Source organism: Eumetopias jubatus, unplaced genomic scaffold (assembly GCF_037043125.1).
Source record: "Eumetopias jubatus isolate StellerSeaLion01/CBP00866 unplaced genomic scaffold, mEumJub1_p1.0 scaffold_13, whole genome shotgun sequence".
In the NCBI taxonomy this organism is placed as follows: Eukaryota; Metazoa; Chordata; class Mammalia; order Carnivora; family Otariidae; genus Eumetopias; species Eumetopias jubatus.
Window position 1 is genome coordinate 39,362,152 of NW_028274819.1, and position 25,504 is coordinate 39,387,655.

The 25,504-nt window shown below is 46.0% G+C and overlaps 1 protein-coding gene across 5 annotated transcripts in view; it reads right to left on the reverse strand.

Annotated features, from left to right (window-relative positions):
• The window catches only part of NAV2 (neuron navigator 2), a 383,040-nt gene that overhangs the window by 241,912 nt on the left and 115,624 nt on the right, over positions 1-25,504 (reverse strand). For all 5 annotated transcript variants that reach the window (XM_028117715.2, XM_028117716.2, XM_088017420.1 and 2 more), the window contains exons 2-3: positions 20,006-20,123; positions 9,099-9,151 (exon numbers count right to left, since the gene is read on the reverse strand). In XM_028117715.2, the coding sequence (XP_027973516.1) occupies positions 9,099-9,151; positions 20,006-20,123 (171 nt within the window). The remainder of the gene's footprint in view (positions 1-9,098; positions 9,152-20,005; positions 20,124-25,504) is intronic.

The following is a 25,504-nucleotide window of genomic DNA, read 5'->3' on the forward strand; positions in this document are numbered from 1 at the left end:
CTCATTCATCTAAGCAACATGAGCACTTCCAATGTACTTAGCCCCATGCCAGATGCTGGGAATATGGAGATTTTTATTGAACCAAAAGACGAAAAATACACTATACATACTACAAAGCTTGGATGTTATTAAACAAAATATGATAAACATCTCAGAATGTGTTTAAACGTCGTATTAGTTACAAAACCAACCCACATTAGTTGGGGAACATAGTACCTACTCATAAGTGTAGGTTCGAGAAGAGGTCAGGAGTCCCTGGAGCCCAGCTTGTAACTGGCACCTGTGACTCCCGTGTCAGCTTAGCACCTGAAGCCACCCACGATATGGCCGTGCAGTGCCAGCAACTAAATGTGGGGCTCCGTTCTCCCCCTGCTTCCCTACAGTGACTTGCTTTGAATTTAGCACAAAGGTGGCAAACTCCATTCTGAAGTCTTCTAACAATGGAGACAACTTCCAGCCAACTCAGAAACCTGAGGGGCTTGTAGTAGCCAAATGAGCCTCTGCTAGAAACTCAGAAAGCAAACTGTCTAATACAGCAAGAATTATTTTGGTTGAATCCCAGAGAGTATTAGTATCCTGCTTCTTCTGTAACAAGGGACCAAAATTTAGTGGCTTAAAGCAACCTAAAATTCTCTTAGAGTTCCAGAGGAAAATCAGTCTTGGAGAGGTATAATAAATGAGTAGGTCAGCTATATCCATTCTGGAGGCTCTAGGGGAGAATCGGTTTCCTTCTCTTTTCTAGCTTCTAGAGGCCACCTGTGTGCCTTGGTTCATGGCCCCTTCTAACCTCTTCAGAGCCAGAGAACAGCATCTACCAGTCTCTTGCCTCCCACTCCCACCCTGCTCCCATAGTCACATGTCCTCACTCACCTTCTTGCCGCCCTGAGAAGGATTCTGGTGATCATACCGGGCCTGCCCAGATAATCCAGGATAATCTTCCCGTCTCAAAACCCTTCACTTAATCACACCTGCACAGTCCCTTTTATTAGGTAAGACAACATACTCACACAAGTTCCTAAGATTAGTATGTGGACACCTTTGGGGGTCTGCTGTTCAGCCTACCACACTGGGTGCCTACTTTGAGTACAATAAAGCCGTTCAATGCACAATAGTTAGGATATACAGGACTCATAAGCAGAGAAAGGAATAAACATCTAATGTGCTCTCTCCATGAGCCAGGACGATACCAGGTGCTTATTATGCCATCGCTCATCCATCCCTGGCAGCAACCCTAGGAGGCAGCTTCTATTACAATCCCCCTTTCAGAGAGGAGGGCAGGCTCAGATTTAGGAAACTGCCCAGCACACGTGGTCTGGGATGGGAGACCCAGGGTGGCCTGATTCCAATCTTCTTCTTCAAACCAAATCTCCTTCTCAAGAAGGAAGGCCTCTCCCCCAGGCTCCGCCCACACCTACAGGAGGGCCAGGATTACAAATGTAATTTTTGTACCTCCATGTCACAGTCCATCTTTTCTCTTCTTTAGTCAGTTTCCTTAGATGTAGAATAGCCTAACAGTTAAGGGAACGGACTTTAGAGCCAGGCTTCCAGGGTTCAAGTCCCAGCTTGCCCCTTCTTTGCTGTGTGACCTCATGCTCATTACTAACCCTCTCTGTTTCCTCATCTGTGAAATGGGAATAAGGTCACTGCTCTCATAGGGTTTTATGAAGATAAAATCCATCAATGCAGATGTCTAAAACATTGCCTGGTTAGAAGTATATATGATACATGTTTGCTACTCTTATGTAAGATCTGGGACAAAGGCAATAACCCCAGGCTCTACAGCAGGAGGAGAAGAGAAGGAGAGATTCTCTAACATGACTCACATTTAGCCCCTGGGAGAGCACAGCAAATGGCAGCAGGGTCTAAGTTCTCCACACCACTCAATGGAATGAACAAGATCTATTTCTCATTCTACAAGAATAAAAGGAGCTAAAACATGTAAAGCACTTACCACTTATTTTTTTAGATTTTTATTTATTGATTGATTTAGAGAGAGAGAGCCTGAGAATGGGGGAAGGACAGAGAGGGAGAGAGAAGCAGACTCCCCGCTGAGCAGGGACCCTGGGATCATGACCTGCACCCAAGGCAGACACTTAACCAAACTGAGCCACCCAGGCACCCCAAGCACTTACCATTTTTATTATCAATCTTAATAATCTTTGGTGTTGTAAGGATGCCTAAAAATGCTTACCTCAAGTGACATAAAAGAACTCAATAAACTAAAAGTTAACTGCACGGTCCTACTTGGGTCTTCTAGATAAACCAAGAAAAAAAGGAATTAAAAGAAGGAAAGACACTTCTAGGATAATTCTAAGGAACTTCCAATAGCCACAAATAAGGATCTGACAAGGTATGTTACAATCCTTTAGTCACATGGATAAGTCGAGGCCCGCTCCTTTCTTGGTCTTTCCGTCCATCCATCCACCCATCCATCCAACATTTGTTAAATACCTACTAGATGCCAATCATCTAAGCGTATCCTAAGTTAGGATACTCAGGTGAAAGACATGGCACCTCCTTCAGGAAGACAACTCAACCACCACCACAAGGGAGTGGTAGGAGAAACGCAGGCACGGAATACCAGGAGACACAAAAGACAACAGGCACCTAATTATCTCAATTACTTGAGATAACAATTGACCTGAAGATTAAAGGTCACATCATCCAGGTGGGACAATCATCAGTTTTTCCGGGCAGTCTGGACCGCACGTAGCTGAGTACAAAGACAGGAGCATACAGCCTCTTTGGGGGCACCCAAGTTCCAGTATGCCTGGGGTATGGAGTGTAAGTGGCCAAGTGGCAAGAAATGACGGTAACTGGATTGTGAAGGAACTTCTATTGTGTGCTCAAGAGTATGGAAAGGAAAAGGGGTAGCCCACGATGGTTTAAATAGATGTGACCAAAGAGGCAGAGAGCTAGACATGGATGTGGCCTCCATGTTGAAAGAGATCACTGGCCAAAACATGAGCATACTGGATGTGCCATTGAGTGGTAAGTGGTGGATGCTGCGTGCTGATCTTGGCCCTGGACTCTTCCTACTTTGCTTTACATTCTAAGTGGCCTGTGGACTTTTCCTCATTCTTTCTCGGTTCTGTAACATGTGTGTGCCCTTAGGGTGGTATAAAAATAGGCCCAGGGGCCCAGGGAAGAGGCAACTCAGCTGCCCAAGGATCTCAGACACTCCCTAGGCATGTGGCCTGCTTTCTCTCAGCTGTTGGGAGGGCTCAAGGTCACTGGGCCTGGAAACCTGATTCTGTTGCAGATGGCCTTCCCTTGGCCCAGGAAGCTCTGTGGAGAACACAGTGGGAGGTACCTGGCGCCAGGGCTGTCCAAGGCCATCTCAAGAGGCTGCCTCTCACGAGGGGCCCCTCCTCGTTTTCAGCTCCTGAGGTTCCATCAACAGGTCAACTCAGGCCCTTTCCAGAAATACTCAATCTCCTCTCTTCTGATGATTCTGCTGTATCCATAAATGAAAAATTAGAGTAGGGAATGGGGAGGTGGAGACTATTTTTATTATACTCCTTCTCTGTCACAGAGGTGGACCCCACAGGCTCTTAAACTATATAGACTTGGGTTTGAGTTTTAATTCCACTTCCTAGGTGAGTAATCTGGGACCAAAAAAAAAAAAAAAAAAAAAAACCAAAAAAAACCTTGTAAAGCCTCCTCCCCCGTGCAATTTTTTTGGGAGGGGAAAAAAAAGGGATTCTGTTCATGGAATGTAAGTTTGAAAACTACTGCCTGGTCCTTGTCTGTGTCTACTTGCAAACTCCTATTGTTTTGGGAACTCAGGAGCTACCATGTCCACGGGGACCTCTGAAAGGACAGGGTGGGGGAGCAGAGCTGTGCCCTAAGCAGCAGGGGCACTGAACTTTGGGTCTGTGGAGCCCCGGGGGACACATGGGCTGGCCTCTGGGATCCACAATCTGCTCAGGTATAGGCAAAATTCTGGGGTGTGTGTGATCTGGGGAGGAGAGGGCCTTAGCTTTCCTCAGATTTCCAGAGGGTTTCACGTCCCCAACACATGAACTGTGTGCACAAATCATCATCGTCATAGAAACTGCCATGTATCAAGCGCTGTTCCTATGCTAGGAGCATGGGGGTAATGAGCTCACCTACCTGAAAGGGCTGTTGGGAGGATGGAGGGAAAGGATGACTGGGCAGCACTTAGCCTGGCACCTGGCACCAGGCAAATACTCGACAGGCTCTCGCTGTATTTTATCATCTTAATCAGTACTACCCATGATTATCCCTTTCGTTGCCTCATTAGTACTATGAAAACTTTATGAGCTATGTGTTATCAACCCCACTTTCCAGAACAGGAAATAGAGCTTTCAAAGGGTTAAATAATCAGCTCAAGGCCACAGAATAGCAGAGAAGGAACTTGAACTCAGGCTGCAAGACTCTCAAGCCCAGATGGCCCTCCGTCTAGAAGCTCTACAGGAAGGGGCTGCCTGGGAGGCTCAGTCTGTTAAGCGTCTGACTCTTGGTTTGACTCTTGGTTTCAGCTCAGGTCATGGTCTCAGGGTCGTGAGCTTGAGCCCCACATCGGGCTCCTCACTCAGTGCAGAGTCGGCTCGGGATTCTTTCGCCCTTCCTCTCTCCCCTTTTGCTCCTCCCCCTTGCTTGTACACTCTAAAAATAAATAAATGAAATCTTTAAAATAAAACATAAAATAAAAAATAGAAGCACCAAGGAAAGAAGGCAGAGCTCTTGGAGAGCTCCGGAGGCCCCAGATGACCCCGGGCCTGAGATCAGTGACCAGAGGGATGAACAGGCCTGGGGCTTTCCACTGAAAGAGCCAGCAGGCCTTGCTAACTTTGCACCTCTCCTCATCGACAACAGAAAGCCAAGCCCTGTACAATAATAATGATTAAAAAAGAAAACTGTCCCCCGCAGCAGCCATTCCTAGGCTCCAGAGTGAGGCAATGTCTTGGAGCCCAGGGGTCTGGGTAGAGGCAGTGCCCTCGGGCCAGGCTCCAGGCAATGTTTCTCCTTCCAAACTAATGCATAACTCTGCTGAACACAGTACTTGAAAACCAAAAAGATGCCCCTGGGTTGCCACGGCAATGCTAAACAGACAAAACATTTTAACCAGCTCTGACGCACACAAACAAAATTATTTAAGGGCCCAACGGACGGCCTGGTGGGTGAGAGGGGGAAGGGAGCATTTCCACAGCTCCATCTCCAAGGCCACTGCCCTCAAAAGTGTGGAGGTCAGCCTGAAACTGCCCAAAGGACTCCTTCCAACACAAGCTGAGGCCAGCTGGCTAGGGAAAGGCAAGTCCCTGCCATGCCTCTCCACCTCGTGCCCACAGTCACGGTCCCATACTACGAGGGCCCCCAGAGGGTCACAGTATATGCTGATGGTTCTGGCTCTGCCTCACCCTGGGGACAGATCTCCACCACGTGCGCCCACAGCAGCATCGAGAGGGTGGGATGTGCCCATAAGCATGAATAGGCTCACAGACTTTATGGCACTGTGCAGATAAAAGTCAGAGCAAATAATAAACTCATAAACTACCATTTCCCACCAGGCAGCATTTTCAGTTCCCAGATCCCACGACTGAACTTCCCTCTCCAGGGCTGGATGACCATGGGTATTTTCCTTTAAAAATACTTCACTCCAGGGCCCAGTGGGGGGTTGCTCCCCAAAATGCAGTGATCCGGGGAGTGATGATGAATGCAGAAGATTTGTTTTAGACCCGAAGACTGCCTTGCCTATGGGGTCTCCTGTATTCTGGGCTCTTCCATGCCCCACTCCTCACCGCAGGAGAGGAGTCTCACCAGATACAGCTTATGGCACCTCAGGAGGATCATAAGCAAATGCTGCAAAACCTTCCTTTGCAGGGTCCCCAACAAGCTTTACTTCACATTTTCCAGGAATGTGAAACCTCTTCCACCCATCATTCCCCTGTGGTGAACCCTGTTGCCTTTCAGACTCACTCCCTAGCAGTTACTCTTAGACCTCCCTCGTTCTCGGATGCAATGGGCCCCCACTGTGCCATGTGCACAGATGTCTGTGCACACAGCCACACTGTTATTCTCTGCTCTCCTGCCCACCCATCACGGAGCTCCTGGAGGGCAGGGACCCTATCTTGTTCACCTGAGTGTTCACGTGGCCCACCCAGCGGCCAGCATTGGTCAGCACTCTGCGAAGATTTGCTGATCAGCAGGCTCAAAGGGACAACGCCACACCCATCACATCTGTGCTTCAGTGTCCCTGGGATTTTTCTAGTCCCAATGCCGGAGCTATCTGCTCTCAGTTCCCCAGCCTCCTGGAAAGGAACATTTGAAGCAGAGCCCAGAGTGTGGGAATTTGAGACCTGAGCCGCTGAGCAACCTGGTGGGTTGGGAGAAGTGTGGGGGCTGGGCCTCCTACCCACAAAAATCAAAGCTCTTGGCCCTACTCACAGATTAGCTGATGGACCGAACCTGCCCCTTGACAACTGGAACAGCACCCATTCCTCCTGCTCTAAACCAGGATTGCTTTCCCTTTTTTTTTTTTTAAGATTTTATTTATTTATTTGACAGAGACAGAGAGAGCGAGAGCAGGACCACAAGCAGGGAGAGTGGGAGAGGGAGAAGCAGGCTTCCTGCTGGGCAGGGAGCCCGATGTGGGACTCGATCCCAGGATCCTGGGACCATGACCTGAGCCGAAGGCAGACGCTTAATGACTGAGTCACTCAGGTGCCCCCAGGATTGCTTTTCTTCGGCTCCATTCTTCAAGGCTCCTGAAGAGGCTGTGTTTTCTGAGGGAGTGAGCACACTGACTCTGTTGATTATTTTCAAGGGAGGCACAGTTGCCTTCCAAACAGGTGCACTCCCCATGTTCTCACCTCATTGGGGGTCATCTTCCTCTTGCCAACAAGGTGCTCCCCACATGTTTTCCTATCTCCCCCAAATAGGCAATTTGTAGCAAGCAACAGCAAATCTTTATCATGGGCTGCCCGAAATAAAGCCTAATTGGGAGCCTAATCTTCTAGGAACTTAGAAATGGTGGCTCACCCACTGTGTATTCCCAAAGTGTGCTTCCCATGAGTAGAAATGCATGGGCTCTGTATATGCTCTCGTACAGGTGTGCGCACGCACACACATACGGGGGTCCTAGTAGACAGAACAACACCTGTGCTTGTCCAAGAAGGACTTCCTGTGTGCTCTAGGTGAGGTTCCGTCTTATGGATTTGTCACAGTTTGTGATACAGGGCTAACGACAATGGCCCTGTTGTCTTTATCATCTTATTTCCTACAGAATGGAATGACTGTGGTGGAGGTTTTCACATTTTCCTGGCCTCACATCCCGTACACTGAACAATTCTCTGCTACATTTACCACCAGACCGTGTCTGCCTCCCCGCCCCTAAGCTGGAACTAATTATCACAGACAATTATAGGATTTTATATTCCTGTGTTCTAAAAAAAAAAAAAAACCCACAAGCCATGAAAAAAAAAAGAAAACAATACTTTCACAGCTGAAAGAGTTAGAGAAACCACAAAATTACATTGGTGCCATGGTAGCATTTATAAATAACATTTGGCATATAGAACTAAGTTTGCACCAAAGAATCTGAGGTGGCGTTATTATTTTATAATCTTGAAAAGTGGACTTTCACACCTCCAACAGAAAGCTCAGAAAATACAAAAGTGCCAAAAAGAATAAAACGTTCATTACCTTCAAATGTCAGGTCTCTGTATGCATTATAATGGGCTGGGACAAATGCATCCGTATCTGTCTCAAGGGGAACGACTGCATCTCTTTCATGTAAAGATATGACTGCCTGTGTGAAATGCTTGCACTAAATTAAGTCTTCTATCTTCCAAATTTTCTCAATTATTAATACTCTAGACAGCTGCCGTAGCGCTAGCAAAAATAGCAGCCAAGCTTTCCAGAAGTCAAAGCAGCCATGAGATGTCTGCATGGGGACTTTCCTACGGAAGGAGGGGTTGCTCTCCAGATCAAACAAAAAGAAACAAAAATCTCCAGTGAAATGACCAACAAATAAGAGAAACTTGTTTCACAGTGTAAACTGAAGAAGGACTCCCCACCACCCATATTCCTCTTCAGAATAAAAAATGTGTTTTTATGCATGCAAAAGAAATTGGGCCAAAAATGTTATCTGTCCAACTCACTGGGATAACAAGCACTTGGAAAAACTGAAAGGGAAAACCAAGGAATGAAAATCGCTTTGTTATATTCCCGAATGACACTATTAAATGTGTCAACTCAAAGGGAGTATGGGGAGGTCCGAAAAAACAGATTATGCCTTTTTCTTAGGTTTCTGGAAGCAAATTAATGTCCTGCAAAAATAAAAAGTTATCCTGAAGTTGCCACATTTGTATTTTAAACGGGTAGTAGCATCATCTTAACAGCCTGATAGATACATACCTGGTGCAAAGACTGTTTGGAAAGCCCTTTGAAGGGAAAAACCAGGTACTCAGAGCACTGCAATTTAATGTTTTCTGAACTAAGCAGTGATCATGAATTTTAATTCAAAGATCATGCACAGGACATACAACAAGAACAGATGTTAAAAGATTTATTTTTTTAAAAAAAGCTTTAATATCAGAGCTTAAGCATATGACACCAGGGAGAATATCACTTGTCAAGGTTAAGAATGGTCTGGATATGATTATACATTTCACATCTCCTGTCACCATTGTGATTTCACATCATCCTAACCTTTAAAGGCAATCAGACCACATGCCCCGATTTCTGAGCAAGATACCATGACCTCATCTGTGCCTCAGCACCACATACAGAGATCCTTGTGTGTCTTTGAGAAAGCAGAATGAGTCACAATGGTCCAAATTCTCAACAAGTGTATGTTTCCACCAGGTCTGCATAATTTGTTTCTGAAAGAAAGGGCAGTATTTCATGTTCCCTGTCTCACCATCTACGTAAAAAATCACGGCCACTTTTTAGTAAATGCCAACAAATGTCAGAGAAGCCGACTGCAGCTACTTGGAAATAGCTGTTAGTTTATTAATATAATCCCCTAGAGAAAAGCTTATGGTGGGAATGTTTTCAAGATGGCCAGTATCATTGAGAGGCAGGGCTTCCTTCTCTCACACAAATACTCTCGCCAGCCGTGTACCACTTACCATTTGCGATCTGTTCTTCGGACAGCCATTGATGTCTTCAATCTTTTCATTTGCTGCAAAAGGAAACACAAGTCAGAAAAATAAACAATCACCCCAAATACTTTGAGTAGTGATGTTCAGGACCCTTGAGGCCAACCAAGTGCTAAGGCCCATCCTGGGGTCTGTTCAATCGGTGCAGCCATGTGAAATGCTAGAGGCAGCTCGCGAGCTTCAGAACTTACTCATCGGGCCGCTGTCCTCCAGGGACAGCTGGGGCAAGGTCGTCAGCATCTAAAGCAGAGACAACTGCACTGACAATAGTCTTGGAGTGATGGGGCATCAGAGAAATGTGTGGAGACTGAGAAACGGACCGGGCTGTGATGAGGTTTTAGGCTCTTTGAAAGGCTACTATGACCTCCTCATAGAAGATGGGACGGTTCGGAGTGGATCAGTCCAGCTGTAGCCCCACTCGGCACAAAAGGCATAGATGAAAGCATCTCACCTCATCTTTTTCTTAATTTTTTTTAAAAATTTAATTCCAATGTACAGTGTTATATTAGTTTCAGGTGTACAATATAGTGATTCAACACTTTCGTACATCACCTGGTGCTCATCACAGCAAGTGCCCTCCTTAATCCCCAGCACCTATTTCCCCCTTACCCTCCACCCATCTCCCCTCTGGTGACCATCAGTGTGTTCTCTATAGTTAAGAGTCCGGTTTTTGGTCTGTCTCTTGTTTTTTCCCTTTGTTTTGTTTCTTAAATTCCACAAGTGAAATCACATGATATTTGTCTTTCTGACTTATTTCGCTTGACATTATATTCTCTAGCTCCATCCACGTTGTTGCAAATGGCAAGACTTCATTCTTTGAATATCTCTCTCTCTCTCTCTCTCTCTCACACACACACACACACACACACACACATCTTCTTTATCCATTCATGTATTGATAAAGACTTGGGCTGCTTCCATATCTTGGCTATTGTAAATAATGCCACCATAAAGAGGGGTGCCTGTATCCCTTTGAATTAGTGTTTTTGTATTCTTTGCGTAAATACCCAGTAATGGAATTACTAGATCATATGGTACTTCTATTCTTAACTTTTTGAGGACCGTCCATACTGTTTTCCACGGTGGCTGCACCAATTTGCATTCCCACCAAGAGTGCACGAGGGTTCCTTTGTCTCCGCATCCTCTCCAACACTTGTTTCTGGTGTTTTTGATATTAGCCATTCTGACAGGTGTGAGGTGATCTCACTGTGGTTTTGTTTTGCATTCTCTGATGAGTTGAGCATCAGTTCATGCGTCTCTTGGCAGGCGCACCTCATCTTTAGCCAGAAATGCTAATATTGCTTAATACCAATAGAATTACTAATAATCCTATTCCCAAAGTGGTAACACACAGAGAAAATGGGAGAGTGAGACTTAAAAGTGGCTCATCCAAGACCACACAGTAAGTCCAAGTTAGGTCTGAAACACACTCTTGGGATAATAGCACCTAGCTCCTTGGAGAAGTGGCAGAAAGAGGTTGTGTTGAATTAACTGGAAATCAATACCAGTGACAAGGAAGAAAGGCCCAGGTGCTCACAGTGCAGTGTGGAGGAATCCCTACAAGACATAGCCTAAGTTACCTACATGAGGTAGAGGGGGTGAGTTTGCCACAGCAGCACCACAAAAACACAATATATGTAGAGGTTAGGGCACTGGCTTTGGAGGCAAAGATACTGCAGTTTGAATCTCAGCTCTATGGCTTCTTAGCTGTGTGATCTGAGCCATATCACTCAATCTCTCTGGGCCAGTTTCTTCGTCTATCAGATGGAGTAATACCACCTACTTTAGAGGAAGAGCTGTGGGAAATAGATTATAGGATGGCAATAAAATGCTTCGAGCCATGCCTAGCACACAGTGAGCGTTCTATAAATGGCAGCTCTCCTTAACCCAGTATATATATCATCTATGTAAAATACATAAAATATTAATTTCCTTTCTGATGTCTCCATCAGAGTTAAGCCCAGAAACTCAGCTAGGAGTCCACGGTCAAGAAGTAAGGATCTGCCTCCTCTGTGAAGCCTTTATAAGCTTCCTTTCCAGTCCCCTGACCCTCCATCCTCAGCCCCCACCCCTGGATGGAAAAAGCACCTTCAGGTCTCTGTTCACTCAGCACCGTGTACCTACCTCTACTTTGCTATTAATTATCGAAGGCGTAACTCCTTTTCTCGTCTCCCCCACTATGCTGTTTACAGCCTGGCAGACATGCAGATTTGGGTTTTCACATTTGTGTCCTCAGGCCTCAAGAACTGCTTACAAAACGATTAAAAAAATCAAAACCCTCTTACACAGATTTTAATGAATAGGATGCCAAAAACTTCCATGAAAAGATATTAAAAACCATCTGAAAAGGATAATAGAATCAAAGTGTCCCAAGCCTATGTTTTACAACACCCGAATCTAAGTATACCACACCATTACCTCAACTGGGCTTATTTTTTCCCTAGTGTTTCTACCTTGCGAGAGAAGGGAGAAATAAGACCCAAGCTAGTGGTAAGAAACTGTTTAAAAATCCAATCACCATGAGACAGTCTAGTTAGTATACATTCAGTCTAATCTACACCCTTAGAATTTGCCCAGAGTAATAGATACTCAGCCTTATGCCCCACCTTGGAAGATGTCAATATTCAGAGATCCAACTCTTAAGAACACTAGGATAGACATTTTAGGAAGCCTTTCAACCTGCTTCCCTTACTCCCAAAAGAGGTGTCAGAGAGCCTTTAAAAATCACATAAGAAATCCCCGTGGATGAGATGACCCATGGATATTTGTTCTTTAGTTCACTAGAAAATACCAGAATTATAATCAGCCAGAAGAGACCACTGGCATGTAAACTCCAGAACAAACTTTATCACCTGCTCTTTCCTACTGTAACCCCAGAGCCGAGGATAATGCCTGACACACAGTAGCCCCTCAAATATTTGTTGAGAGGAACTAAGGAATGAGTATCCTGAACATTTCAAAGAATCAAGGTTTTAGGCCTATTTTGAGGCAGTTGTCCTTTCACTTGTCAATACAGACATACTGAAGATGGAAAAAAAAAAGATCCTTGCAAAATGGCACTTCTTCAAACAAGGGAAATGATGTCAGGCCTACGCTCAGACCTTGGGTTTTGATATACAACACTGGAGAATAAATATGTGGGCTTTTGAGAATCCAGGGCCACTCAAGGTATCCTCCAACTGGATACTCATGATGGCCAAAGTCATCAGTCATTAGATTCCAATCAATACCCAATGTAGCATGAGGTCACTAGTGCTCATTAAAGTGAAGGATGGATAACTGTGATCCTAAGAAATCATTTTAAAGATTCTTTATATACCATCTGGATAAAAAAAAAAAAAACAAAAAAAAAACCCAAAAAACCCAAAGGGTTTATCTCTCTACTTCCTTTTCATGGTCAGTCACCAAACCACAGTCAGGTACTGCCTGAATTCAAGTATAGCAGCTCCCATAAGCTTCTTGCCATTTTACAACATTCGAAATAAACCAATGGAGTGGAGCCTATGGATGATGACTCTAAAGATATATGGGAAGAGATAAATCAAAATGCCGAAACCCAAACTCAAATGCTTAATAAAAATGCAAAACAAATCTTGAGCCTCCAAGTTTCCAATTTCATGTAATTTAAATACTTCTCCTTTGCTTAAATTCTCAAGAATTTCTATGGCTGTCATAAATACTTAGAGCAGTACCAGCGGCTCTGATTCTGCTGATAAGAAGGAAGAAGAGCTTGGTCTTCCGAGCTGAATTTATTAACTTGTGGTAGGGGGTCTTTGGCTGCAAACCAAAAGCAGATAACTGAAGAAGCAAAGGCATTTGTCCCCAAAGTCCTCAACTATGATTAAAACTGGCATCCCTAAGTGCCCGTGCTAATTTATTTATTCCAGCATGTTCAAGACATTCTCGCAGTAACCTGCCTGCACATGAGGTGACAAGTTAGTAATTGGAAAGCTTTTTAAGTAAGAGTGGCACCAAGCTCACTGCTTTCCAAAGGACTTCTTTTAAAGGGCTGAGAGCATTTCCGCAGCCCATGCATCTCTGCATAGGGCAGCTGGTAGCCCTGCCAAAGGGAAGAAACTGGCTGCCCAGAAAGGCAGAGGACTTACCCAAAGACACACAACGGTAGTAGGTCATCAATGGAAAGAGGGCTGAATTCCTGGTTATGCTCAGAGGCAGCCCCAATGGCAGTGGAAACGGCGCGGCTGCCGGCTCTCTTCACGTCTAACGGGAAAGCTCTTACCCTGTCCTCTGTCCTCGCTTCCTCCTTCTCTCCAATCCTCTTTCGTTCATCCTGTTTCCCTCCTTCTCTCTATTCTTTCCTCCCTGCCTCCCACCCCTTCTCTCCTTCCAACCCCTTCTGGCCTTCTCCCTGAGTGACAGCACTGTAAGCAGGAGGCGGGAGGCCTGTCTCTCCCTCTTGATTGATGCTGTTTATCCTGGCCTCATAAACCTTTCTAACAGCTCATGGCGATGGCACCGTGATGGGCTGACAGGCAACTGCCGGCTTCGGGCAGCTCATGACTCAAGAAGATAATCACACTAATAAGAGGCTGAATGGAGACTGGACCCTCGGTCATGAAAGGCAGCAGCAAAAGGTCCACTTCTGCCCAACAGGCAGAAGGCAACGGAAGAAAAACGTGGGCCCCAAATCATCCCACTATCTGAGAAGCCCAGCTCCTGGGGTAGACACATGGACTCTAGAATTGATCTCTCTGGGGTAGGCGAAGACTCAAGCTAGTGTCTGCGCATAACACTTAAGGCTTTCCTTCAAGCCACACTTCTGATCATGGCACTCCCCAAAGTGAAAATTCAACTCTTCAACCACTAGCCCAGAATTCATTGCCCTGCGCCTGGTAGCCCCAGGCCTGGTAGCCCTGCCTTATTTTGCCTTGTTGCCCCTCTCGCTCTCTACCCTCCAAGCCTCTCTGCACACTGTTTCCTCTGCCAGGAATGTCCTCCTGACTGCTTCACCCAGGCAACTCCAAGTTTGAGATCCTGGCTTAAAGGTAAATTCCTCTAGGAACCCTTCCCTGATTCCACCCCCTACCCCATGACCCCATCATGGGTCCGGTCTCACAGCACAAGTGGTCTTCAATCATTATGTACTATACTTCTCCCAGGCCTCCCAGGCATTGTTCCCCAAAGGGACAATCTCCCTGACTCCAAGTTTCAACGGGCCTTCATTTGGGGGTGTTCTTTTCTCTAACTACTTTGAAATAACATCAAACAGAGGTACCTGGCTCAGTCATTTGGGCATCTGACTCTGGATTTTGGCTCAGGTCATGATCACAGGGTCTTGAGATTGAGCCCCGCGTCAGGCCCCATGCTAAGCGTGGAGTCTGCTTGAGATTCTATCTGTCCCTCTGCCCCTCTTCCTGCTCACACTCTCTAAAAGTAAATAAATAAAATCCTTGAAAAAGGAAGGAAGGAAGGAAGGAAGGAGGGGAGGGAGGGGAGGGAGGGGGGGAGGGGAAGGAGGGAAGGGAGGGAGGGAGAGAGAGAGAGAAAGAAAGAGAGAGAGAGAGAGAGAGAAAGAGAGAGAAAGAGAGAGAAAGAGAGAGAGAGAAAGAGAGAGAAAGAGAGAGAGAAAGAGAGAGAGAAAGAGAGAGAGAAAGAGAGAGAGAAAGAGAGAAAGAGAGAGAGAAAGAGAGAGAGAAAGAGAGAGAGAAAGAGAGAAAGAGAGAGAGAAAGAGAGAGAGAAAAGAAAAAGAAAAAGAAAAAGAAAAAGAGAAAAGAAAAGAAAAGAACCGAACAAACTTCAAATGGACAGAAAAGTCACCGGAATTCCCACACACCATTTTTTCTTATTTTCCCCCCTCCTTGTCTCTGTACAGGTATACAGATTTTTTTTCTGAATCCTTTTAGTGTGGACTACATAGATTGTGTCCTCTGCCCCTTAGACTTCATATGCATTTGCAAAGAACAAGGAGATTATCTCATGGTACAATTATAAAATTCAAAAAACTTAACATTGATATAATCCCAATTTTGGCAATATACTCAAAAATGTCCTTTATGGCATTCTATTCCCCTATATAGGATCCAGTCCAGGATCTTGTAGTACATTTGTTGTCACATCTCTTTAATCTCCTTCATTCTGGAACAATTTCCCAGGCTTGGTCTTTCACAGAGCTGACATTTTTGAACAATACAGGCCAGTTTGTTTTTGTTTTTAAATAGAATGTTCCACAATTTGAGTTGGTCTAAGATTCCTTGTGATTAGTTTCAGGTTTTCCATCCCTGCCTGGAATTCAACATAAGTGATGCTATGTTCTTCTCGGGGTATCACATCAGCAAGCACATGATATCCATCTACCCCTTGCCAGTGATCAAATTTTGATCTCCTGGTCATGAAGTAGATTCTGCCCTGTGTGGATACATTTCCTTTTGCAACTAATAAGCAATCAGTGAAGAGACACTTTGAGATCACGCAAATTGCTTGCTCCTCAAACTTTCTCCTCCAGATGTCAGCATCCATTGCTTCTTGCCCTAACTAATCTTTACCATCACGGTTGCAACTCACTCTTTATTTGTTCCCCCAAACAGTGGAGTCCTTTTTTCTCCACTGATAGAGGTATCTATCTGTCAGCGTAGACTCGTAGATTCCTATTTTATTCCATAATTATAATCCACTACTGTCCTCAATTTCGAAGCTCTTGTGGTCTCAGATTACGGTCATTCTTTGTAGCCATGGAGGGCAGAACTAGTACTTACAAGGAGATACTACCAAGGGCTGGGGGGCAGAGTTTGACCTAGTGAAAGAAAATCTTTGGAAGGATTCTAACTCTCCATCATTAGAACTAGCTGATGGGGGTGGGTGGGGGAGTAATAAGCTGCCTGTCACAGGCAGTATTTAACAGTCTGTTGACTGTTCTTCATAAAAGAAATTCAAGCATCAGGTTGGGGCTTTAGAGGTCCCTTCCAAACCTTGAGACCTGCAACAAGAATCCTGGAAAGGAGGAGTGTGTGACATCCAGTTTAGAGGCATGTTCAGAAAAGTAGAAACTGCAGAGAAGGGCACACATCCAGGCCACCTGTGGGAAACAATCCAACCAGGCCTGCAGAAGCAGGAGCTGCAGTGAATCAAAGTCTAATCCCTGATCCTCTCGGGTTTTCTTGAACATCATTGCTCACCAGCCACCACGTTAAATGCTCTATATGAGCCAGAAAGAAAGACAACTCAGACCCAGGCCCAATACAGAAGCCAGTGGAATGATAGAGGAGGGTCCCTCCAGCTCTGTGTGGGGGAGCTAGGAAAGATATGGACTTTTCCAGATGAATGGAGGCTCACCAGCCAAAGAACAACTGAAACACTAGAATTCTGTCCAGCACATGATGGATTCCAATTCTGGGAAAATTTTAGATAGACCAATAGAAACACACACACACATATATATGCGTATGTTAAATACATGTACACGTACAAATGTACCTTTTTACATTTTACTTTAAAGAACACACGTGTGGAAGAAAGCATGGGCTTCAGAGTAAAGCATACAATTGGTCAGTAGTTCGACAGCCTGGTCAGAAACGTTGCTCCCTCTCCCTCACCAAGAGATCTGTATTCACGAGCTTCGCTAAGATTAAATGCTCTGAACTGGCCGACAAACAATCTAGAGAAGAAGTCACACAGGACTCCTGAGTGTCACTACCTTTTCAGCTCCTCATTTTCTGGGTCTCTGTTCTCCACAATCAGAGCAGAGGGTGTGAGCCCAGCACAGTCAAGGGCAGAGGTAGAGGTGCTAACACCTGCCTTTACTTGTAGAGTCCCCAGCAGGAGCAAGCTTCTCTTGGAGGGCTGAAGGAAGGCAAGTTGGGAGCCTCAGGGGCAGTCAGGCACCGGTACTAACTTGAGGCCCTGCTATCACTCCAGTAGCTCAGGCCCAGAGAGGCTACTGTCTAGGGAGGTGCATGTCCTCCAAACAGATTCAGGGAAGCATCCCCCTGAGCAAGGATAAAAACTGTACTAGCTTATATTCTATAGCACTGTGCTTAGTAAATTCATGATATACATGCTATCATTCATCTATTCTGAGCCCATGACAGAACGAATTTATCATGATACACTGTAACGTGGATACCAACGTCACCCTCATACTCATATTTCTAGAAAGTAGCTACCGAGTGTTATCGGAGAACACTTTACTTTCCAAACATAGGTCATGTTTGCTACCTACATTGCATTTCCTAAGACTGCCACAAAATTCAGGGCGTGCCCATTTTAAAGACAGGGAAACAGAGGCAGCAGAGGAAAGGGACACTGAGGTCCCACCGTTGGGAGCAATGAAGCTGGCATAAAAGCAAGGCCTCTCGGTTCCATCCTTTCCCACTTGCTCTCTTGCTCCCAGTGCTGAAAGCTGAGAAGGTCCTGGTAGAAATACTACACAGCCCCAAGATTCAGCCATAGTGGTGCCTCATGTGACATGCTGATGTAGAGATCAAAACTCAGCTCAAGTCCAAGTGCTATCTTCTGTGAAGACCTTAGCAAGAAGATACTACTCCTTCTTCCAAGGTTACAGGCCCTTACACAATTGTCTCTTTATTCCTAGCTTGGAGCACAATGCTGGCACACAGTCAGCGCTCAGCAAATGGTTACTGAACTAAAGTGAACGGAGCCAGATCCTTGCACTGGGTTCTGTGTCTCTGGATTGACAGAGGGTATAATAGAGCAGGGCAAAGAACATAGGTTTTAGAAGCAAACTAACCCAAAACAGAATCCCCTCCAGACTAGTTGTGTGATAATGAGGTACTGAGAACACACTGAGCCTCAGTTTCTGCAGGTGTAAAATGGGGTGAATATCCCCTACTTCATAAGGATGTTGAGGAAATGGAGAGAAATTCGTAAGATTGGCAGGAGTGACAAAGAGCAGGAGGAAGAGAAATCGGTTCTAGTCCAAGATGACTACATAGGCCGTAGGAAGGGGCAGAGGGTGGAGTAGGCAAAATGGGGAAGGCGAGTGGGAGACACGGGCTTCTAGTCACAGAATGAATCAGTCACAAGCACAGGGAATTTAGTCAATGGTACTGTAAGAGTGTTGCATGGCAACAGACGGAGGCTACCTTTACGGTGAGCATTTAGCATAATGTATAGAGTTGTTGGGTCACTATGTTGTACACCTGAAACTAATGTAACATTGGGTCTCAACCATACTCAGAAAAGTTTGAGAAAAAAAGTGGGAGGAGGAAGGGGATGAAAAGGAAGAAGCATAGCAGACAGACTTCTAGGTCACCCCCAATGATCTTCCCACTTAACTTCAAACCCTTGTACAATCCCCTCCTGTGGGGTGTGACAGAACCTAGCATCTGCTTCTAACCAACAATACAAGGCAAAAGTGATGGGATGTCACTCCCACAATGTTACATTGCAGAAGATTACAACTTGCTAGCCAAGTTGCTCTAGAAACTTTCTCCCTTGCTGGCATTGAAGAAATCAATCCAAGCAACCACACTGGGAGACCCACACGGCAAGGAGCGGAGAGGGGCTTCTAAAGGCGAAGCCCTCCAGCCAACAGTCAGTAAGAAATCAGGACTCACCTCCTCTACCTGCAAGGAAATGAATCTGCCAACACCAAGTGAACCTGGCCCCCTCCCCAGTCAAGCCTCCACATGAGGACTCAGCCCGGGCCAACATCTTGACTGCAGCCCTGCAGAGATACCAGCTGAGTCAGGCCTATACTTCCCACACCCAGAAACCATGAGATAATACACACGTGGCAATGTGTTACACAGCAGTAGACAACTAACACACAGCAGGAAGAAAGAAGGGGAAGCTGGCCTTAAGTGCAAGCCAGTCTTAAGAAATCAATCTTAGGGGGCGCCTGGGTGGCTCAGTCAAAGCCTCTGCCTTTGGCTCAGGTCCTGATCCCAGGGTCCTGGGATCGCATCGGGCTCCCCGCTCAGCGGGGAGTCTGCTTCTCCATCTCCTACTCCCCCTGCTTGTGTGCCCTCTCTCACTGTCTATCAAATAAATAAAAAATTTAAAAAATTTAAAAAATCAATCTTAGGATAGCAGGGGTGCTTGTAACTGAGTGGCAGCATCAGTCCAAAAGTTCCCAGCTAAGGCCAACTTGCCTGTGTTTTCAGGTACAATCTCCGCAGATGTGAGCGGAGCTACGACTACACTTTTATAGCCACTCTTCTCAGACTTGAAAGATAAGCAAATTTCCCACAACAACGCATACCCAAGGGGCTTCTGTCCTTATGCCTCTTCCTTTGGCATGAGGCAGCCACTGAAGCACAATCAGCCTAATGGCATCTAACTGACCTCCTGCCTCCTCAGCCCGAGTTCTCAGGCAGGGCTGCGGGGGGGCACTTCCAGTCAGGCTTGAGGCTCAAGGCAGGGCTGTGCCCACCTGCCTTCCTGGGATGAACCCGCTCTTCCTGGCACGCAGCCCCAGCTCCCTTCCCCCCAGTATTAAAACCAGAACCAACCCTCTGCACAGCTTGATCCTTTGCCTTCTCAGACCCAATTAGAGTTGGCAGGACTAAACCAGTCTTGTGGTACCTTTTGTTTGTTTGTTTTTGGTAAATATTTCCAAAGTAATCCACAAAAAAGTACCATCAGAGGGGTTGGGGGTGTGGGGGGAGAACCAGAAAGAGAGGGGGCAAGAAAGGGGCAGAGAGCCCTCCTCAGAACACCAGGACCCCCTCCAGCCCTCCTTCTCTGAGCATCAAGTGGGTCATCGTAGCAGGGAAATCAAGCTGGTACCCACGCTTCCCCAAGCACGACACGTTATCAAGTGAATTGTTCACACGTGTGACAGAAACACTGTATTCTTCTGGGAGATTTCGGTGTTCCATGCCCCTTGTCCAGCTCGTCCCGTTCCGGGTCTCCCCCACTGTAAGTCCTCAATCCCCATCATAAAACCCGCTCTTACCCACAACCTGGATAATCTGAGCCAGGAGGACGCCGTCCGTCACATCTTGCTGGAGGTCCTTGATGAGACGTTTGTGGCCCGATTTGGCTAAATAGTGATTGGCCCAGTCCGTATAGATCTGCAAAAAAGCAAAGAGACAACTTGAGGAACCTACTCAGACCCTGTCCCCGAGTCAGAGGCAGCTGCTGGGGCCTGCGTAGCAGCCACCGTCCCCGCCAGCACGCCGTCCTGGGCCAGCCGCAGCCATTAACATGCAGAGCCTTGTGCGGAGGGGCCTTTCAGCTACCCAGAGCGGGGCTTTTGCCTATTGAGAGATCTGCCATCGAGGCGCGGGGAAAAGCTAAAGAAAGCTTCAAAGCATGCAAAGGCCTGAATGGGACGGGGACACAGAACTAAACAGTCTGCTCCAGACAGCTTTGAGAGGCGGTGGCTCTAAATGCAAGAGAAGCCTCCCCCTACCCCGCCGCTGCCACCCCACCCCTTCCCATCTTTTTTCTCTTTATTGAGAAAACGTATGGGGAGGTTACCACCCAACAGGCATCTTTTAATGGGCCATTTCAGGGTAAGGAGGGCTATTGAGTTAGCGAAGCTCTCAGGAGCCTGGGTGCCTTGTAAAGAAGCCAAGTACGCCAACACAGAGCCCTTCAATTACTCGTGTGTGAGTGGTGTTATTGACCACCTTGCAATCAGCTCAGATGTAATTGGTTTAATTTAAAAGCCTCATTTCCACTGTTGGGATTCTGTGACTAATAATAATTTTTAAAAAAACCAGCAAATTCCAACATATTTAAACACAGCATTGGTGTGCACAGCAGCTGAAAGGCAGGGGCTGGGTCACCCATAGGATCAGGAAAACAGACCCCCCCGCCTCTGTCCCAAGAGAATCTTTTCTTTCAAAACAGGCCTATAAGCACAAGAAAACTCACCTGAAAACTTTCTCCCTGAAATAAGCCAAATAACAAGCAAAATTAGAAACCTCACCAACTTTGAGTGCTGGGTTCCACGACAGATTTGCGAGTCTGTGGAGGGACATGTAGACCCCATATATCGGCACCTTTCTCCCCCCTGCAGTGATATGAACAAGTGATGGCTCAAAGAGAATACTCCACCTCGACTGGTCCATATATTAGTAGCGACAAGTTCATATACTAAGTCATATGAGGTCTCCAGCAGGTGTGCTCTGAGATCTTGTGTGTGACTCCCAGAGCAGTGGGAGCCCTACCCTCGCCCCGGCTCTCCTCCACTCTGTGCTTCCAACAGGCCCAGAGTAATCTCACACAATGGGGCACTGCCCCTCGAGGCTCAGAGAATGGGGACAGCAGGCCAGGGTCTGGACTCACAAAGTAGGACACTTCTGGGACGCTGCACCCCTGGCTACGCCACCTGGGACAGTGAGAGCCTCCTCCCAAGATGGGGGAAGGTAGAGCTGCACTTCCTACTTCATCAAGAGCTGAGAACAGACAGCCCCATCTCCTCCCAGCCCCAACCTCGAATCTTGGTCTTCCACTGCAGAGACACAGCCAAAGAGGCACACCGCAGGATGGGGCTATTCCACACTGCGCTCCAAGGTATCTAATCCTTAAATCCATGTTACTTGCCTCCCTAGGATTCCCAAGCACAATCATTTTCAATTTTGTAAGCACTGAGAAACCTAAGGAAGTGGGGCACCATCTTGGTCATTAAATGGCCAATCCTAAATGTTAAGGATCATTAAATTAAATTGTTAAGAGGGAGAAAATAAAAAACATTAAAAGGAAACAAGGCAGACCCGGGTTCAAGCCCCAGTTCTGCAGTTTCCATAGGGTAGGGATTTGGATCTGTTTTGTTCTTTGATGTATCCAAGGTGACCACAGCATTAGCATATTAGTTCTCGAAATATATCTGTGGGTGAATGGATGCAGGACTTCAGGCAAGCTATTTAACGTCACTGAGGCTAGTTTTTCTTATCTGTGAAATGGGATCAATACCACCTACTTGTCAGTTTTATGAGGACTGAGTGATAAGACATTAGAAAAACAAGGCGGGGGCATCTGGGTGGCTTAGTCAGTTGAGTGCCTGACGTGATTTCGGCTCAGGTCATGATCTCAGGGTTGTGGGATTGAGCCCCAGGTCAGGCTCTGTGCTCAGTCTGCTTCTCTCTCTCCCTCTGCTCCTTTCCCCCCAAATGAATAAATAAAATCTTAAAAAAAAAAAACACTGAAAAAAATGGCCTTAGGCAGCGTAGGAACTTAATAAATAACCAACATATAGCGCTGACTACATGCCAGACACTGGTATAAACATTTTGCACATATTTGTTCATTTAATCCTCATTCTATGAGGTAAATATTATTATTTGTCTATTTTTTCAGAGGAGAAATTTTGAAATGTAGAGAGGTAAAGTAGTAACTTGTCCAAGACCATAAGTAAGTGGCAGAGCCAGGATTTGAACCCATTTGGGCTCTGGAATCCCTCAGATACTCTACCATGCTGCTTCTCTGAATACAAACACAAAAGTTACTCAAATCATTTCCCTCCTCCATGGTACCCTCCTATGGATTCTAGGCTCATTCTTCTATTCAGTTACGTTCTCACTGAAAGATTTTAAAAATAAATAAAAACCCCAAACCTAGTTCTATCCCTTGCTGTCTGAATGCCCTTGGGCAAGTTACTCAACTTTTGTGAGCTCCAATTTATTCAGCTATAAAATGGGCATAAGGCCTACTTCAGAAGGTGGTTGTGAAGACTCAGTGAAGCCCCTGGCCTGACCCACATGGGGCTCAGGAAGTGGGGGCAGTGGAGTGGGATGGTAAAGAGGGGGGCTCTGGAGTCCACACACTTGCTTTAAATCTTAGCTGCCACGATGCCAATTACCTCTGTACCCTTTGACCTGGTGTCCTTGTTTATAAGATGGGAATAATACTACCTATATCATCGGACCATTATGAAGATGAAATGAGCTCATTTATTTATTTTTTTTTAAAGATTTTATTTATTTATTTGAGAGAGAGAGAATGAGAGATAGAGAGCATGAGAGGGAAGAGGGTCAGAGGGAGAAGCAGACTCCCTGCTGAGCAGGGAGCCTGATATGGGACTCGATCCCAGGACCCTGGGATCATGACCTGAGCCGAAGGCAGTTGCTTAACCAACTGAGCCACCCAGGCGCCCGAAATGAGCTCATTTATTATAGAAGGACACAGAAGCAGCCACCATGCTTAGTCTTCCTGGAGCAGAGCTCTAATCCTATCACCTACTCAAAAAATCAAAGGCACCACACTTCCCACTGAATTAAAGTCAGACTTTTTACACTGCTATTCAAGGCAGTCTGGTCCACCCACTCTTCCCCAGACCGTGTCCAACCCTTGTGGGGGAGGCAGTGTATGTGGAAGTTAAGAGGATGGGCTTTGGAAATGACCAAGTCAAGTTGGCCCTTGGCTCTGGGCAAGTGAATTCCTATGAACATTTCTGTATCTCAGTTTTACCTTCCATAAAATGGGGATTATACCAAATGTCTTAGAAAACAGCCTGGTAGTCCATGACCCAGGCCAAACCCAGCTGACCATATGTTTTTGTAAACAAAGCTCTATTGGAACACAGCCACACTCACTTGTCATCTTTAGCTACTCTCATGCCACAGTGGCATGGTTGAGTAGTTGTGACAGAGAGCTTTTGGTTCACAAAGCTTCAAGTACTTACTATCCAGCTCTTTGAGAAAAGATTGGCCAGTCTATTATAAGGACTGAATGAGATAATAGGCCTACCATGCCAAATGCTCAGTAGTAATAATTATGATCACCTTCAGGAAAACTCAACCTCACACTTCCCCATCTCTGAATTCATGCCACCGTGTCTGCCTGAGTACCTCCACCTGGGTCACCCAGCAAGGCTCAATTCCTAGGTCAGTCCCTCCAAGAAGTCACTCTGGATCTCCCAACTGCATCCCGAGCTGCACATGATGCAGAGATTGTAGATAACGTGGACACTGGCACCACCTTCCCACCCTTCCCGCCAGATGTGGGCAGAGACTAAGTCCCGCCCATCTCTGCTGCTCAGTAGTACCTCCCAAGGTGGAGACACACGGCAGTTGGTAAGTATGTGGTTGCCAGGTTGAGCTGAACAGAGAGAAAGTGGGCAAACCTCTGGGAAACTGATTACAGTTGAGATAAATAAGAATGTAGGCTCTCAGTGAATCCTCAAACCAGAATCTCAAATCTCTTTATTGATTCAAAGAGGAAGGGACAGAGAAAATAAATCACTCCATGGCTCAAGCTCATTAATCAGGACCCATCCAACAAGAATCATTAATTATCTGGAGTTTCCCCCTGTCCCCTCCCCCCCAGCTCTCAACTTTTTAAAGAAGTCACAAGAAAACACATTTATTGTAAGAATCCATTTTCAGGCGCCATGCTAAGCCTGGACATAAGTCAGCCCCATCTCTCTCACTTGCTCCTTCAGTAGCTCATGCAATGAGTGCCATTCTTTGAAGGGAAAATCAACTCAATATCTGCAGTCAAAGGCTCCATCATATTTGGCAACTCGCAAAAATGCCGCAGTGTGTGTTTCAAAGATAACAAGCAAGGGCTAAAGCATGCAGAGCTTCCTGTCCAAGCTTCGGGGTCCCAGAATCAACTGCTCTTCCAGAGCCTCACGGTCCCCACAGTTCTAGAGACTGGGGTCTGCTGATGCTCCTACCCCGGAGCCCACTGATCCTTGTTCTGTGAACTTCTAGTAGCAGTGGAAAAGAAAAAGAACCCCAGAGTAGGAAAGAATACAAGCACCGTTCCCACCTCCAGCTCCAAACCCGACCATTCCAGAGCAAAGCTCTAGAACAATTTCCCACTAGTGTGTGAGGGGCCTTTCACACTCGGATTCCTTCATCTATCTGCCTCACTCCCCACCCCCTCTAACAGGGGAATCAGTGCTCCAGAAGCCCTCGGTGAGGGAGAGAAGCTGCTGTCAAAGGCTTGAAGAGATAAAAGGGGGAAGGAAGGCGATGACAGCTGAGGAGTGAATTTGGTTTGATTCACTTATTACCCCTGACAGAATTTCAAGGACTGCGTCATTTGTTTGCTTATAACTGCACATCATTCTGTATCACAGAGGCTGCAATCAAAGAGGGAAAATTTTGACAGATCAATTGAAGTAAGAAACCTGATTATTAGTTGTAACAAGAAAACCGATAATAATTGCACTCTGCTAAATCAACGGGGAGAAGAATGTTGCTAAATTTACACTGCAATTAGCCCTCAAGGAAGGGGTGGGGGTAGCATTCTAAGAAACCCAAGAACAATTTCACAAAGCGACTGCACCGAAAGTTGGTGCCATTCACAACTCGGTCATAAATCCAGACCCATATGCCAGACAGCCAGATGGATCCCGAGGACAGTGGATGGCCTGAGGATAGCCTTTCCAGGAGAAAGAGAATAAAACAGATCTCTTAGAAGGAAGTGCCAGTGTGGAGATTAAAGTAAACCCGTCATGTAGCCTCGGAGGGTGCTTTGCAGTCAATCCGTTGTAAAG